Here is a 15809-nt window from a genome sequence, read left to right on the forward strand (position 1 = left end):
CAGGGGAACGCTTCATTTCGGACAGCATTGTGCCCAGTGTGAAATTTGGTGGAGGAGGAATTATGCTGTGGGGTTGTTTTTCAGGAGTTAGCTTTGGGCCTTTAGTTCCAGTGAAATGAACTTTGAATGCTCCAAGATACCAAAACATTTTGGACAATTCCATGCTCCCAACCTTGTGGGAACAGTTTGGAGCGGGCCCCTTCCTCTCTCAATATGACCGTGCACCAGTGCACAAAGCAAGGTCCATAAAGACATGGATGACAGAGTCTGGTGAGGATGAACTTGACTGGCCCGCACAGAGTGCCGACCTGAACCCGATAGAACACCTTTGGGATACATTAGAACAGAGTCTGAGAGCCTGGCCTTCCAATGCGCTTTTGGAAAAATAGTGGAAAATAAACCTATAAATCCTACAAACACACTCTGCAACCTTGTGGACAGCCTTCCCAGAAGAGTTGAAGCTGTAATAGCTGCAAAAGGTGGACCCACATCATATTGAACACTTTGGGTTAGGAATGGGATGGTACTTCAAGTTCATATGTAGTCAAAGCAGGTGGCTAAATACTTTTACTTTTGGCAATATATATATACATATATATATATATAGAGAGAGAGAGAGAGAGAGAGAGAGAGAGAGAGAGAGAGAGACTGTATTTGTGTTTAGAGAGTAGCTGAAAATGGGCTTCACGGTGGCAGAGGGGTTGGTGCGTCTACCTCACAATACGAAGGTCCTGAGTAGTCCTGGGTTCAATCCCGGGCTCAGGATCTTTCTGTGTGGAGTTTGCATGTTCTCCCCATAACTGCGTGGGTTCCCTCCGGGTATTCCGGCTTCCTCCCACTTCCAAAGACATGCACCTGGGGATAGGTTGATTGGCAACACTAAATCGACCCTAGTGTGTGAATGTGGTCTGTCTATCTGTGTTGGCCCCGCGATGAGGTGGCGACTTGTCCAGGGTGTACCCCGCCCTCCGCCCGATTGTAGCTGAGATAGGCACCAGCGCCCCCCGCGACCCCAAAGGTGAATAAGCGGTAGAAATGGATGGATGGATTGTAGCTGAAAATGAGCGTCCCAGACTTGAAAGCCCATCAGCCGCCACTTGTCTCCGATAACTACAGAAAATGATGCTTAATGTGTGGCTAGTCATTTTTAATTAAGAATAAGTCTCTAAAAAGATTGGAGAAGTTTCTAGAAACATTGTCAACAAAGTACATTATACAACACGCAGCAAAAATGGAAAATTAGAGCAAAAACTATTTATTTTGACAAAAAATATATGTCAACATTAATTAATAACTCAGATTTGTTTTTAAATGTATAAATAATTTTTTGCCTTTTCAAAGAAAATACATGCATCATCTCCGATTGAGCTAATTATTATGATGGCATCATAGTGTCCACGTTCAAAGTAGACTATATTGCCAAAAGTATTTGGCCACCTGCCTTGACTCACATATAAACTTGAAGTTTATATGTGAGTCCCAATCTATAGGGCTCAAAATGATGTGGGTCCACCTTTTGCAGCTATTACAGCTTCAACTTTTCTGGGAAGGCTGTCCACAAGGTTGCAGAGTGTGTTTATAGGAATTTTCCACCATTCTTTCAAAAGCGCATTGGTGAGGTCGCACACTGATGTTGGTGGAGAAGGCCTGTGTCTCGGACTCCATTGTAATTCATCCCAAACGTGTTCTATTGGGTTCAGGTCAGGACTCTGTGCAGGCCAGTCAAGTTCATCCACACCAGACTCGGTCATCCATGTCTTTATGGACCTTGCTTTGTTCAGTGGTGCACATGTTGGAAGAGGAAGGAGCCCGTTCCAAACTGTTCCCACTAGGTGGGGAGCATGGAATTGTCCAAAATGTTTTCGTATCCTGGAACATTCAAAGTTCCTTTTACTGGCACTAAGGGACCAAGTCCAACTCCTGAAAAGCAACTCCACACCATAATTCCTCCTCCACCACATTTTGACCTCTTTGCACTATGCGCTTCAGCATCCGCTGACTCCTGTCAGTTTACATGGCCTACTACTTCATGGCTGAGTTGATGTTGTTCCCAAACTCTTCCATTTTCTCATAATAAAGCCAACAGTTGACTTTTGAATATTTAGGAGCAAGGACATTTCACGACTGGATTTGTGGCACAGGTGGCATCCTATGACAGTTCCACGATGGAAATCACTTTACTATCTCAGTTTAGTTTTTAAAAAGTTTTGAACAAATTAATGGGCTTTGTAGTTGCTACTGTAAATCCCTAGAAAAAATACATACACTGATGACAATATTTGTTACTTATCTGCCATTGTTTAAATAAAAATGTCTACCTTTTCACTCCCGGCCAGGTCCACCAGGTAAAGCTTCCCGCTCAGCTGGAGCTCGGTCTCTACGTTCTCCTGTTTGATGCTGATCAGGAAGATGCTGTGACTGCGGGAACTGTGCTCGTTCATGTCTGAGGGGCAAAAGAATACCCATGTAGCTTGTGTTCAGAGACATACGCACAAACAAGTTCAAGAGTGCGACTCACTGGTGACGGCGACGTGGCGATTCACCTTCCCCTCGTCTATCACGTCCATCACCTCGTCGGGACTTGTGACAAAGCGCTCTGTGCATCCCTTATAAGAAGACAGACAAAAATCGATTATTTTTTTTTGTGATTTTTTTTTTATCAATCCAACACACCACTACACAGCAATACTATAACAATGCAATCCAATTCCAAAACCAAACCTGACCCAGCAACACTCAGAACTGCAATAAACAGAGCAATTGAGAAGACACAAACACGACACAGAACAAACCAAAAGTAGTGAAACAAAAATGAATTATATCAACAACAGTATCAATATTAGTTACAAATCCCTCATTGACATTATCATTAGACATTTATACAAATAAAAATAAAGTTTTACAGTGGCTTACACTTGCATCGCATCTCATAAGCTTGACAACACACTGTGTCCAATATTTTCACAAAGATTAATTAAGTTATATTTTTGGTTCGTTTAATAATTAAAACAAATGTTCCTTATTCCAATCAGTCGATAAAATATTGTCCTTTACAATTATAAAAGCTTTTTTTTTTTTCATCTACAACTCTGCTAGCATGTCAGCACACTGGGGTAGATCCTGCTGAAATCCTATGTATTGAATGAATACAGAAACATTTTGAATCGGAAAAGTAGCGTTTTTTTAATCGAAAATCAAATCGAATTGAATCGAAAAAAATCGATATATTATCGAATTGTGACCCCAAGGATTGATATTGAATCGAATCGTGGGACACCCAAAGATTCACAGCCCTACTTTTTACTGATGTTTTAACAGTAAAATGTGTCGCTAAAGGCTATGTATAAGCACCAAGCATGATAAACATCTACACACACGCTCATATGTATATATATATATATATATATATATATATATATATATATATATATATATATATGTATATATGGTTTATCCGTTATACGGTGCTCAATACCGGGGTAGAGCGGAATATACGTTAGGTCAGGAAAAAACACAGAGGCTAGATTATCCCTACAAGCCTGTTTCGCTGGTTTCCCATGAAGTTAATGATTGAACTGGCACCCAATATTTTTACAAATATATTATTTGGAATCGAGAATTGATTTTCAATGGAATGAATGGAATCATGTGGTGCCCAATGAAGTCCTAATGAAGGAAATACATCGAGAGACAAGAGAAGAGGCACTCTTTTGAAATTTCGGCTTTGGTTAATGACATTGGTTTCGCTTAAAGGGCAACTACTCTTTGGGTACTTGCGGGGCAGGCTACGTAGAGGCTGTCTTTTTCTCCCGTTTTTATTTTTTTTATTTTTGTTTTGGAGGAGGGGGGTGTTGTTTTTGATCCCCAATTACTTGACAAAAGCTGCACCAAGTGTGTGCATCTAGGTTAGTGTACTGGATCTTCTGTATTATCCTCATAGGCTTTGAGGAGTCCCCGGTCCTTGAAGGACAATGTCATGGAATACTCTTAAAGGTTCAGGAACAGATATCATAAGACAGTTGATAGGTAAGGTGCCATCAAATTTCTGTCCTGGTTGTAAACAATACTTGTGTAAAACCAAGGCAGCCCTTGTCAACAAAAGTGCCTAATCTTGGTCAATCTGGTTGGAATCATGGCCTCTAGCTACACTGTCTGCCACTTTTTGCTTGCTTGCAATGTAAGTCTCCCTCCCTTTCTGGTGTTCACTCCAGTCAGGTAGCAAAGAGAGGAGATGTGTCTTGAATCTTGTTGTGTGAGGTTCATTATAGGAGACATGCCCACGTTCATTCATAAGGGTTCTATAGAGTTGCCTTAAATTTGAAATTGTGAAGGAGCAATCTGAATCCTCAAATAGGGCAACACTTGGCACTATAGTCAGAGTGTCAAAGGTTTCTCTGGATTCACTGGTCGACGCTTCTTCTTCTGATATGCTGGACGATGTTTTATGTTGTGCAACTTGTGCTGCATATCTCAAGTTCAGATAACATTTGGCATGATAGTACACATCTGCTACGTGCACCACAGATCCTTGAGTCACTAATTTCCTAAGAAGTTTAAAATCTTTACTAGATTCTGCCCAGCTTTTCATTTTGGAATCAACATTATTTGTTAATGCCTTGTGCAGATCTTTCGAATCCTCCCCTTTACATATCCAACAATAAATGCCACTGGGTACAGCGTGGCACAGTTAGGAGAGTAGCCGTGCCAGCAACCTGAGGGTTCCTAGTTCGATCCCCACCTTCTTCCAACCTTTTACTGGTTTGGGGATGACTTGATCAAAGCTTTTTTGGACTTAATTAGGAGGAAAAAGCATGATCCTCATGCTTTCGAACTACTACAATAGCTTCTGCAGCGTTTGTGGTATTTGGCCCTATTCAACACAAGTGTTGATGCCATACGTGAACCATCATTCAATTGATCAATTGTGATATTTATACATGAAGGTATAGAATTCACAATTTCAATGAAATCTTTGAGATCCTTTTCTAGTGACAAAAGTCCTTCGCTTTTGGTTGTTTGTAAGGGTTCATCAGACTGTAATTGGCAGAGACAACATAAGTCCCAATTGATGCTGCTGCTGCTGCTATTACTTTCAGATGATGTGGAGGCCATATTGTTTGATAATAGCTACACCGAAAAATGCATTACATGGAAATAAAGTTGATGATTTGCACATTGTTAGATTAGGCAGCAAAAGGACTGTAAACAAATGAGCTTTTCTGTATGAGTTTCACATCAGGAGAAGTCAGGAGACACAACAGTTGCCTGTCGAGGCACCAAACTAATATCACACGGTGTGGATAACAGTGTCGGAGCCTTCTCTGTAAGATCCGTTTCTGTTGAAACTGAAACCTATATTACGGGGGGTAACATTGACTTTCTCTACTTTTACTAATGTTACAATGAAATATATCTGTAGCTTTACATTCTATCTGTGTTGAAATATATGTGCAATACATTTTGGTAGATAATGGCTATGTTGTTAATATGGAAATTAAAGTGCTCTAATAAATAAATGATCATAAATCCTATCATTCCAGTATGTTTCGATGCTCAAAAAATATAAAATATTTTGCCAAAAGTATCAAAAGTTAAGGTACACCTAATTATTACATAGCCGCCATCTTGGAAATATGCTGAAAAGATGTCTACACACACCCAATCATAAAGATAATTTTTCCATCATATTTGTAATGGTCAAAAAACATGAAATAGACACCAAGTTTGGATTTGTAGCTCATCTGTTCAAATGTAGAGGCAAAAGCGTGTTCAGTTGGTGGCTTTATTGGATCAGCTGCTGTGGCAACCCCAAAGATCACCGGCATGGGCATCCTAGCCAAATCATTTAAGTATGCCCTGAGCTACACCTGTGCCAAATTTGGCGCTTTTAGACAAAAGTGAAGGAACACACCCTAAGATCTCCCTAAGGCCCCCCACTATTCCCCCTTTTTCAAAGACACACGGGATGTTGATTTTGTTCCGTGATGCAAAACGAAGTGAATTTCGAGCTCATGTGCTTTTTATTTTAATTTTTTTATTTTATTGTATTTATTTATTGTTTGCCTTCTTGTTCGAGACCCTTTGGGACTGTGCTACAAGGGGTGCTACTTTTGTGACTTCTGCGGTGCTCTTTTGTAGACTCTGGATCTGCCTTCTGGGAGCCTTTTGGCCATGGAGACCAGCTGCTGGTTCTCTACCACATTTGGAGAGAATGGAGGAGATGCGGATGAAGAGACAGAGCTGCAGAGCTAGCAATGAGCACCGGGCCGGACAAGCTTCACAGTGTCTGGACTGAATGAGCAGGTATCGGAGACCTTAGTCTCCTTGGATGCATCCTCGCTCATCCATGCGGACTGGCCACTGGCCGAGAGTTTGTGGGCGGCCGAGGGTGGTTGCTTTGTTGGGTCTGCTCCTGTCTCTGGCCAAGCTCCGCCCAACCCAGCAGGCGATGGTGTGGAACACCGCAGAGGCCACCACAGTGTGTATGTACAGATGTATTTTTTGTGTGTGTGTGTAGCTCTATGCAGTAATGGCTGGTTGGAGCAGCTCTGATCTTTTAATGTCTTTAATATCCTCAGTGTTCTTTGAGGTTTCCCACACTGCAAAAACTGAAATGTAATTAAGATTGAATATTTTAAATAAGTGTGATATTTGCTTATTTTCTGTCTGATAAGATAATTATTCTCACTTAGCAGATTTTATGTTACTGTTCAACTTGTTTTAAGTGTTTTGGTTCTAAATGATCTTAATAATATATTACAGCTTGTTGCTGAGATTTTATGACCTGCTTGAAACTAGAATATCAACTGTTGCAAAGCTGTGTCATCAACACTGACAAGTACAAAACTGCTTTTTTTTTAAGTAATAATGTGTTATTTCAAGCATGTAAAAAAAAAAACAAGACTTTGACACAATTGTGTTTCATAATTTAAAACAGAGGACAGCCAAACGGACTTTGCTGTTTTATTTTCAATCAACCAATAGAAAATACGTATTCGTATAGAAGTACAGTTGGCACAGTACAGTAAACTGACAGTTAATATTTAAACATTTAACATATGACATTTCTAACAATTTTGAACAGAAATAGTTCATGCACAATCAGATCAATTCTTCAAAATTACAATAAAAAAATGTTTGACAGGGCTGTATATAGATTAGATTAGATTAGATAGTACTTTATTTATTCCGTCAGGAGAGTTCCTTCAGGAAAATTTAAATTAAATGCGCACTAATTGACTGAAAGAGCACACACTTGACGCGATGATGTCTTGTTATCGATGGAAAAATGCATATTTAGACCATATGATTTGCCTGAGCGGCTAGGAGACCCCGAGAGTAACAAGTGGTTGCCTTGTTTCCTTTCCATTAAGAACAATATATTTGTTTTTAGTATATGTTTGCTGGTTTCAAGTAATGTAATTCCAAGCGCATATCATTATGTCAAGATAATAGCACCAGTATGTACTTAATTTAAGAATATTTTTCAACATATTGAGCAAAAAGTTCTCTTTTTTTTCTGCCAAGAAAATTACACTTGTTATTAGCAAGAATATACCTTTTTGAAGGTTTTTTTGGGGTTCACTGAAGTTAGCTAATTTTACTTGTTTTGGAAAGTCCCGACAAGCCAAATGTTCGTGTTATATTGGTATATAATTTTGCTGAGTTTAAAAAAAAAATCCCTCATTTTTGTATTTTTTTTTTTTCTTGTTTTTGAACACTGACTTTTTGCAGTGCATATGTGATTATTGTTGCTCGAGTTGTTTTTTTTTTTGCGGTCTCAAACTGAGACCCCTACTTGCCAGGCGGTGAGCCATCAGTCTTCTGTAATTGTATATTGTACTGTTGCTTTAAGGACATAATTTACCTTTGTCGTTATTATTCACTGCCATTGTTCTATTGTGCACATAATCTTGTTTTTGCTTAGCATTCATATATTCAGTTATGAGTGAGTAATTCGGTGTGGCCCCTTTAAGTGACCCTCAAGAGTTTTACTACAAAAGGTGGGGGTTTGTTGTGACCGCCATGTTGAGTCTCTTGATGTAAAAATACTTTTTACATCACTTTTTACATACTGCTGTCTGCTTGAATAAACGGCGCAGATGTTTGCGTGTCAAAGATATTTCAAATTGTCTTGCTTTTTGCGCTAGGGGTATTTTATTTTAAATAAGCAAAATTATCTGCCAATAGAACGAGACAATTTGGCTTGTCAAGACTTTCCAAAACAAGTAAAATTAGCTAAACTTAATGAACCCCTTAAAATTAGTATATTCTCACTAATAACAAATGTACTACTATTTGTATTTTGTATTGTTTCATTGAAAATAAAACAGCATAGTCCATTTGGCTGTCATCTGAAATCAAAGTCATGATTTTTTATTTCATGCTTAAAATAAGAAATTCTTACTTTAAAAAAGTACTTTTATACTTGTGAGTGCTGATGACACAGCTTTGCAACAGTTGATATTCTAGTTTCAAGCACGTTTTACTCAATATAGGTCATCAAATCTCAGCAACAAGCTATAATATCTTACTGAGATCATTTAGGACCAAAACCCTTAAAATAAGTAAAACACCAACATAAAATTTGCTTAGTGAGAAGTATCTTATCAGACAGAAAATAAGCAAATATCACCCCTATTTGAGATATCTAATCTTATTTAGATTTCGGTTTTTGCAGTGTGAAACATCTTCAACAAAAAAGAGACCTATTATATTTTGTAATGGATAATGTTTCAATAACTGATATGGGATCTTTCCTGTTAATCACTCGTCAACATGAGGATGACTCACCTTCACGTAAGGAACTCTGTGTTTGTCTTCATGCACGGACAGGTTGGTTTTTGTCACTGCAGTGACGGGAAAAGGAGGTTATTGTTAGACAGCGGAACATGCACACGCACACACATATGAACACACAAACACACACACGTATGCTGTAGGTCTTTTTTTCCACTAGTGTGTCGTGGGATATTGTCCAGTGGGCCGTCGGAAATTATGCAACTTCACTTAATTGGTCCAAAAAATATTTTTTGCTAATCAATAACTATGATAATGTGCCGTTGTCTGGTGCCTGTGCTGTGTAGAGCTGGGCAGGGAAACCATGTGACACTCTAAATCAGTAGGTGGCAGCCAGTAGTTCATTGCTTTGTAGAAGTTGGAACGCATCGAGGATGGTTTGTCGTGATCCCAATATGCAGAGCAGAGCGGGAGACAGCCCATCCATCCGTCCATCTTCTTCCACTCATCCGAGGTCGGGTCCCTGTGGCAGCAGCCTAAGCAGGGAAACACAGACTTTCCTCTCCCCAGCCACTTCGTCCAGCTCTTCCCGGGGGGATTCCGAGGCGTTCCCAGGCCAGCCGGGAGACATAGTCTTCCCAACGTGTCCTGGGTCTTCCCCATGGCCTCCTACCTGTTTGACGTGCCCTAAACACCTCCCTAAGGAGGCGATCGGGTGGCATCCTGACCAGATGCCTGAGCCACCTCATCTGGCTCCTCTCGATGTGGAAGAACAGCGGCTTTACTTTGAGCTCCTCTCGGATGGCAGAGCTTCTCACCCTATCTCTAAGGGAGAGCCACGCCACCCGGCGGAGGAAACTCATTTTGGCCGCTTGTACCCGTGATCTCATCCTTTCTGTCATGACCCAAAGCTCATGACCATAGGTGAGGATGAGAACATAGAACGACCGGTCAATGGAGAGCTTTGCCCTCCGGCTCAGCTCCTTCTTCACCACAACGGATCGGTACAACATCCGCATTACTGATGAAGCTGCACCGATCCGTCTGTCGATCTCACAATGCACTCCTCCACTACTTGTGAACAAGACTCCTAGGTACTTGAACTCCTCCACTTGGGGCAGGGTCTCCTCCCCAACCCGGAGATGGCACTCCACCCTATTCCGAGCGAGAACCATGGACTCGGACTTGGAGGAGCTGATTCTCATTTCGGTCGCTTCACACTCGGCTGCGAACCGATCCAGTGAGAGCTGAAGATCCCGGCCAGATGAAGCCATCAGGACCACATAATCTGCAAAAAGCAGAGACCTAATCCAGCGGCCAACAAACCGGAACCCCTAAACGCCTTGACTGCGGCTAGAAATTCTGTCCATAAAAGTTATGAACAGAATTGGTGACAAGGGACAGCTTTGGCGGAGTCCAACCCTCACTGGAAACATGTCCGACTTACTGCCAGCAATGTGTACCAAGCTCTGACACTGATCATACAGGGAGCGGACCGCCACAATAAGACAGTTCGGTACACCATACTCTCTGAGCACTCCCCACAGGACTTCCCGAGCGACACTGTGAAATGCCTTCTCCAAGTCAACAAAGCACATGTAGACTGGTTGGGCAAACTCCCATGCACCCTCAAGAACCCTGCCGAGAGTATAGAGCTGGTCCACAGTTCCACGACCAGGACAAAAACCACACTGTTCCTCCTGAATCCGAGGTTCGACTATCCGGCGTAACACTAAAACGAAAAATGAACAAAAGGCTAGGAAAAGGCACTGGAGCATAAGGATGGCTATGCAAAACTGAACTGGCTATAAAGTAAACAAAAACAGATTGCTGGACGACAGCAAAGACTTACAGCATGCGGAGCGCAGACAGTGTCCTACAAAGTACATCCATACATGACATGACAATCAACAATGTCCCCACCAAGAAGGATAGCGTACGCACAACTTAAATAATCTTGATTGCCAAAACAATGCAGGTGCGGGCAATAGTACTCAAAGGAAGGCGTAAGCTGCTACAAGAGAACGCCAACAAATCAGGAAGGGTCAGCAAAATAACAATGCAAGACAGGAACTAAAGCGCTACACACAGGAAACAACAACAAACTCAAAATATGGCACGACAACCTGGTGAAATTCATGTGTTAACCATTTCTGCTGGTGGTGTGCCTCCGTATTTTTCTTATGAAAAAAATGTGCCTTGGCTCAGAAAAGGTTGAAAAACACTGGTGTAGACCATGACCACAGACCACTTAACCAACATGATAACGCCTTGCACAAATCTAATACAAACACAGACTATTGCTTTGCAAAGACCTAAGTTGGCCCTCCTGATCATTCCAAATATTAAAAATAATACTGACATTCGTTTGTGCTACGTTCGTGCTGCAAAATTGTTTTTGTCAAACTATTATAGTTAACGTTTTTATGTTATTAACATTCATTAGGAGCCCAGCATGGCGCGGTTTGGAGAGTGTCCGTGCCAGCAACCTGAGGGTTCCTGGTTCAATCCCCACCTTCTACCAACCTTGTCACACCCATTTTGTCCTTGAGCAAGACACTTCACCCTTGCTCCTGATGGGTGGTGGTTAGGGCCTAGCATGGCCATCCCGCCATCAGTGTGTGAATGTTTGTATGAATGGAACAAATCCAGTGGTGAAATTTCTGATGGACCAGTCTGGGTTTGGAGGTTGCCAGGACAACGGTACATTTCGGACTGCAATGTGCCGAGCGTGAAATTTGGTGGAGGAGGGATTATGGTTTGGGGTTGTTTTTCAGGAATTGGGCTTGGCCCCTTAGTTCCTAACTGGTCCATCACATTGACGGATGGAAAAGTGTGATTCATCAGTCCAGAGAAGGCATCTCCACTGCTCTAGAGTCCAGTGGCGACGTGCTTTATACCACTGCATCCCACGCTTTGCATTGGACTTACAGTAGTGATGTATGGTTTAGATTCAGCTGGACGGCCATGGAAACCCATTCCATGAAGCTCTCTGCGTACTGTAGGTGGGCTAATTGGAAGGTCACATGAAGTTTGGAGCTCTGTAGCAACTGACTGTGCAGAAAGTCTTTGCACAATGTGCTTCAGCATCCGCTGACCCCTCTATGTCAGTTTACGTGGCCTACCACTTGGTGGCTGAGTTCCCAAACTCTTCACTTTTCTTATAATAAAGCAGACAGTTGACTTTGGAATATTTAGGAGTGCGGAAATTTCAAGACTGGATTTGTTGCACAAGTGGCCTCCTATGACAGTTCCACGCTGGAAATCACTGAGGGCGGCCTATTCTTTCACAATTGTTTGTAGAAACAGTCTCCATGCCTAAGTGCTTGATTTGATACACCTGTGGCCGGGCCAAGTGATTAGGACACCTGATTCTCATCATTTGGATGGGTGGCCAAATACTTTTGGCAATATAGTGTAGATTGCACTCCTGTAGGAAACACTGCCATGCAGCTCGTTCCCCCTTTTTCTTAACTTAAAGGCTTATCTGCATAGTATTTTAAGCTTTTCTCTACTACAGACCCAATCTTATGGATGCCTTATACCTCCTTTGTGCATACAATTTATATACATAGACACAAGTGTGTGTGTAATACGAGTCTTCAATGTGTGCTTTCCATACTATGTGAAGCAGATAATAAATACAGTCAGGAGGATAGAATACTATCCTTATTGTTGAATGTAAAAGCGGCTACTTGCGCCTTAAGCACGCACCGTCCAGCAGGTCACGGATTTTATCCATGTAGATCTCAAAGTAGGATACCTGCAGGGGAAACAATGACAATTGTTATTTGCTGCACTGTTTGAAGGCATTATCCTGCAGCGTAACAAATGCTACGGGATTACAGCGTTTCAAACATGGTGATTTACTGATGCTCGGCTGATTACACAGCAGCCGTCTACCAGAGGATTATTACATCACAGGTCTGAGCGCCGTACCGACACATACTGTACTATTTGTGCCACAAAGTGCAGCACAGCACCAACTGACCTTGATGTGGAACTCGAGGTTCTCCTCCATGGCAAATATGTAATGGAAGATGTCTTCGGCAATCCGGGGAATGATGCCCATTCCTTGGGGGTCGTGGAGCTTTCCCTACAGTGAGGGAAGCAACGATACGGGAGTGAAGAGAAGAGAGACTTGAAAGAGAGGGTTGTTTCCCATAGGGGCTCATAAAGTGCTCCCCCACTGAGTGCTGCTGGGAAAAGGGGATGAGTTGAAAGTGACGAGAAACCTCTTTAACTGTAAAGCAATATTCCAGCCATTGCCATGCCGGTCTTTACGGCCCCAATTACATTACGCCGGATAAGGTTCTCCAGGGTCAATCCCACCTAACCTTATCCGTGTCCACACACAACAATGCCACCGTGTAAGACCCCTCCCCCCTCCGTCCGCCGGCGCAAGGCGACCTAGTACGCATGCACACGTCATAGTCACCTCCAGTGTTGCTTTGTGTGCAAGTTCTTAAATGTAACTTATCTGAACAATATCCAGTGTTGTGGTATTTCTATTAACTGGAATCCAGTGTGCTGTGGGCCCCTATTGTAGTGAATCACACCTGAGACATCATAAATTAATCAAATCATTATTAGACAGGTAAACAATGTGATAAAGAACATTTTACATTAATCAATCTAGAGATCTAGATATCTGGTCAGGACACTCTTCACTCGTTTGCCTTCACCTTTTTGTCCATTCCTTTTTGGTGACGTTATAGTTATAGTCCGCGACATACATGGCGGACAATAACTGATACGGCCTGCTTTGCCAGTCCAAATGCCTTCACCGTTTTCCTCGATGGCCAGACAATATAAAGCACACGCTACCTTTTTTATCACATCCACCGAAGCTTGCATTCTTTTTTGTCTCTCCTTCAACAAATGGACAATGTTTTTCAGTAAGTAGAATCACAGCTGATCTGGACATTGGAAAGTTTTCTTGCCTTCTGAGAAGTGTTGTATCCCAAATAGCTGCAATGGCTTTCTCTTAAGGTAGTCATGTGTGATTTTGTACATGTACAAAACCCGTTTCCATTTGAGTTGGGAAATTGTGTTAGAGGTAAATAAAAACAGTATACAATGATTTGCAAATCCGTTTCAACCCATATTCAATTGAATGCACTACAAATACTAGATATTTGATGTTCAAACTCATAAACTTTTTTTTTTTTTTTGCAAATATAATTAACTTAGAATTTCATGGCTGCAATACATGCCAAAGTAGTTGGGAAAGGGCATGTTCACCACTGTGTTACATCACCTTTTCTTTTAACAACACTCAATAAACATTTGGGAACTGAGGAAACTAATTGTTGAAGCTTTGAAAGTGGAATTATTTCCCATTCTTGTTTTATGTAGAGCTTCAGTCTCCGCTGTCGTATGTTACGCTTCATGATGGGCGACAGGTCTGGACTGCAGGCGGGCCAGGAAAGTCCCCTTCCTCTTTTTTTACGAAGCTACGCTGTTTTGACACGTGCAGAATGTGGCTTGGCATGTCTTACTGAAATAAGCAGGGGCGTCCATGAAAAAGACAGCGCTTAGATGGCAGCATATGATGTCCCAAAACCTGTATGTACCTTTCAGCATTAATGGTGTCTTCACAGATGTGTAAGTTACCCATGCCTTGGGCACTAATGCACCCCCATACCATCACAGATGCTGGCTTTTGAACTTTGCATCGATAACAGTCTGGATGGTTCGCTTCCCCTTTGGTCCAGATGACACAATGTCGCATATTTCCAAAAGCAATTTGAAATGTGGACTTGTCAGACCACAGAACACTTTTCCACTTTGCATTAGTCCATCTTAGATGATCTCGGGCCCAGATAAGCCGGCGGCGTTTCTGGATGTTGTTGATAAATGGCTTTCGCTCTGCATAGTAGAGCTTTAACTTGCACTTACAGATATAGCAACGAACTGTATTTAGTGACAGTGGTTTTCTTAAGTGTTTTTGAGCCCATGTGGTGATATCCCTTAGAGATTGATGTCGGTTTTTGATACCGTGTCGTCAAAGGATCAAAAGTCACGGTCATTCAATGTTGGTTTCCGGCCATGTCGCTTACGTGGAGTGATTTCTCCAGATTATCTGAACCTTTTGATGATATTATGGACCGTAGATGTTGAAATCCCTAAATTTCTTGCAATTGCACTTTGAGAAACGTTGATCTTTAACGGTTTGACTATTTGCTCACGCAGTTGTGGACAAAGGGGTGTACCTCGCCCCATCCTTTCTTGTGAAAGACTGAGCATTTTTTGGGAAGCTGTTTTTATACCCAATCATGGCACCCACCTGTTCCCAATTAGCCTGCACACCTGTGGGATGTTCCAAATATGTGTTTGATGAACATTCCTCAATTTTATCAGTATTTATTGCCAGCTTTCCCAACTTCTTTGTCACCTTTTGCTGGCATCAAATTCTAAAGTTAATGATTTTTTGCAAAAAAAAAAAAGAAAATGTTTATCAGTTTGAATATGAAATATGTTGTCTTTGTAGCATATTCAACTGAATATGGGTTGAAAATGATTTGCAAATCATTGTATTCCGTTTATATTTATGTCCAACACAATTTCCCAACTCATATTGAAACGGGGTTTGTAGAAGAAGGAGAAACACGGGCATGTCTGGATGACTCGCCTTCATATTTCCAGTGGTTAGGTCTGAGTTACAAATCCGCTTTATTATGAAGCTGGCTGTGGCCTGTTCTATCTGACATCACTTCCTGTGTGGGGTGCGGCCTTTCTGATGTCACTTCCTCTCCGAACTCAGTTTGTAAACGATCAATGAGTCCATACAATGCTAAAAGCAGGAGATTCAAGAATTACACGGCTGACCTACCCGGGTAAAAAATTATCTGGGGGACCTTAAACGCTGGTTTAGTGTGAATGAAACGGGGCTCAGGCTGAATATTTTTTGTGTAAGGGGTTAAACGACTTAGTGTAGACATGGGGCGGCGTGGCACAGTGAAAGAGTGGCCGTGCGCAACCCGAGGGTCCCTGGTTCAATCCCCACCGAGTACCAACCTCGTCACGTCCGTTGTGCCCTGAGCAAGACACTTCACCCTTGCTCCTGA

General features: G+C 41.8%; 1 protein-coding gene across 1 annotated transcript in view; it reads right to left on the minus strand.

Moving 5' to 3' along the window:
* Window positions 1-15809, minus strand: part of LOC133548252 (kinesin heavy chain-like) — a 285184-nt gene that overhangs the window by 249045 nt on the left and 20330 nt on the right. Inside the window, exons 4-8 of the mRNA XM_061893571.1 lie at window positions 12731-12835; window positions 12454-12502; window positions 8794-8849; window positions 2519-2606; window positions 2319-2443 (exon numbers count right to left, since the gene is read on the minus strand). Coding sequence (XP_061749555.1) covers window positions 2319-2443; window positions 2519-2606; window positions 8794-8849; window positions 12454-12502; window positions 12731-12835 — 423 coding nt within the window. The remainder of the gene's footprint in view (window positions 1-2318; window positions 2444-2518; window positions 2607-8793; window positions 8850-12453; window positions 12503-12730; window positions 12836-15809) is intronic.

The sequence above is a fragment of the Nerophis ophidion genome, linkage group LG02 (assembly GCF_033978795.1).
Source record: "Nerophis ophidion isolate RoL-2023_Sa linkage group LG02, RoL_Noph_v1.0, whole genome shotgun sequence".
NCBI classification, from domain to species: domain Eukaryota; kingdom Metazoa; phylum Chordata; class Actinopteri; order Syngnathiformes; family Syngnathidae; genus Nerophis; species Nerophis ophidion.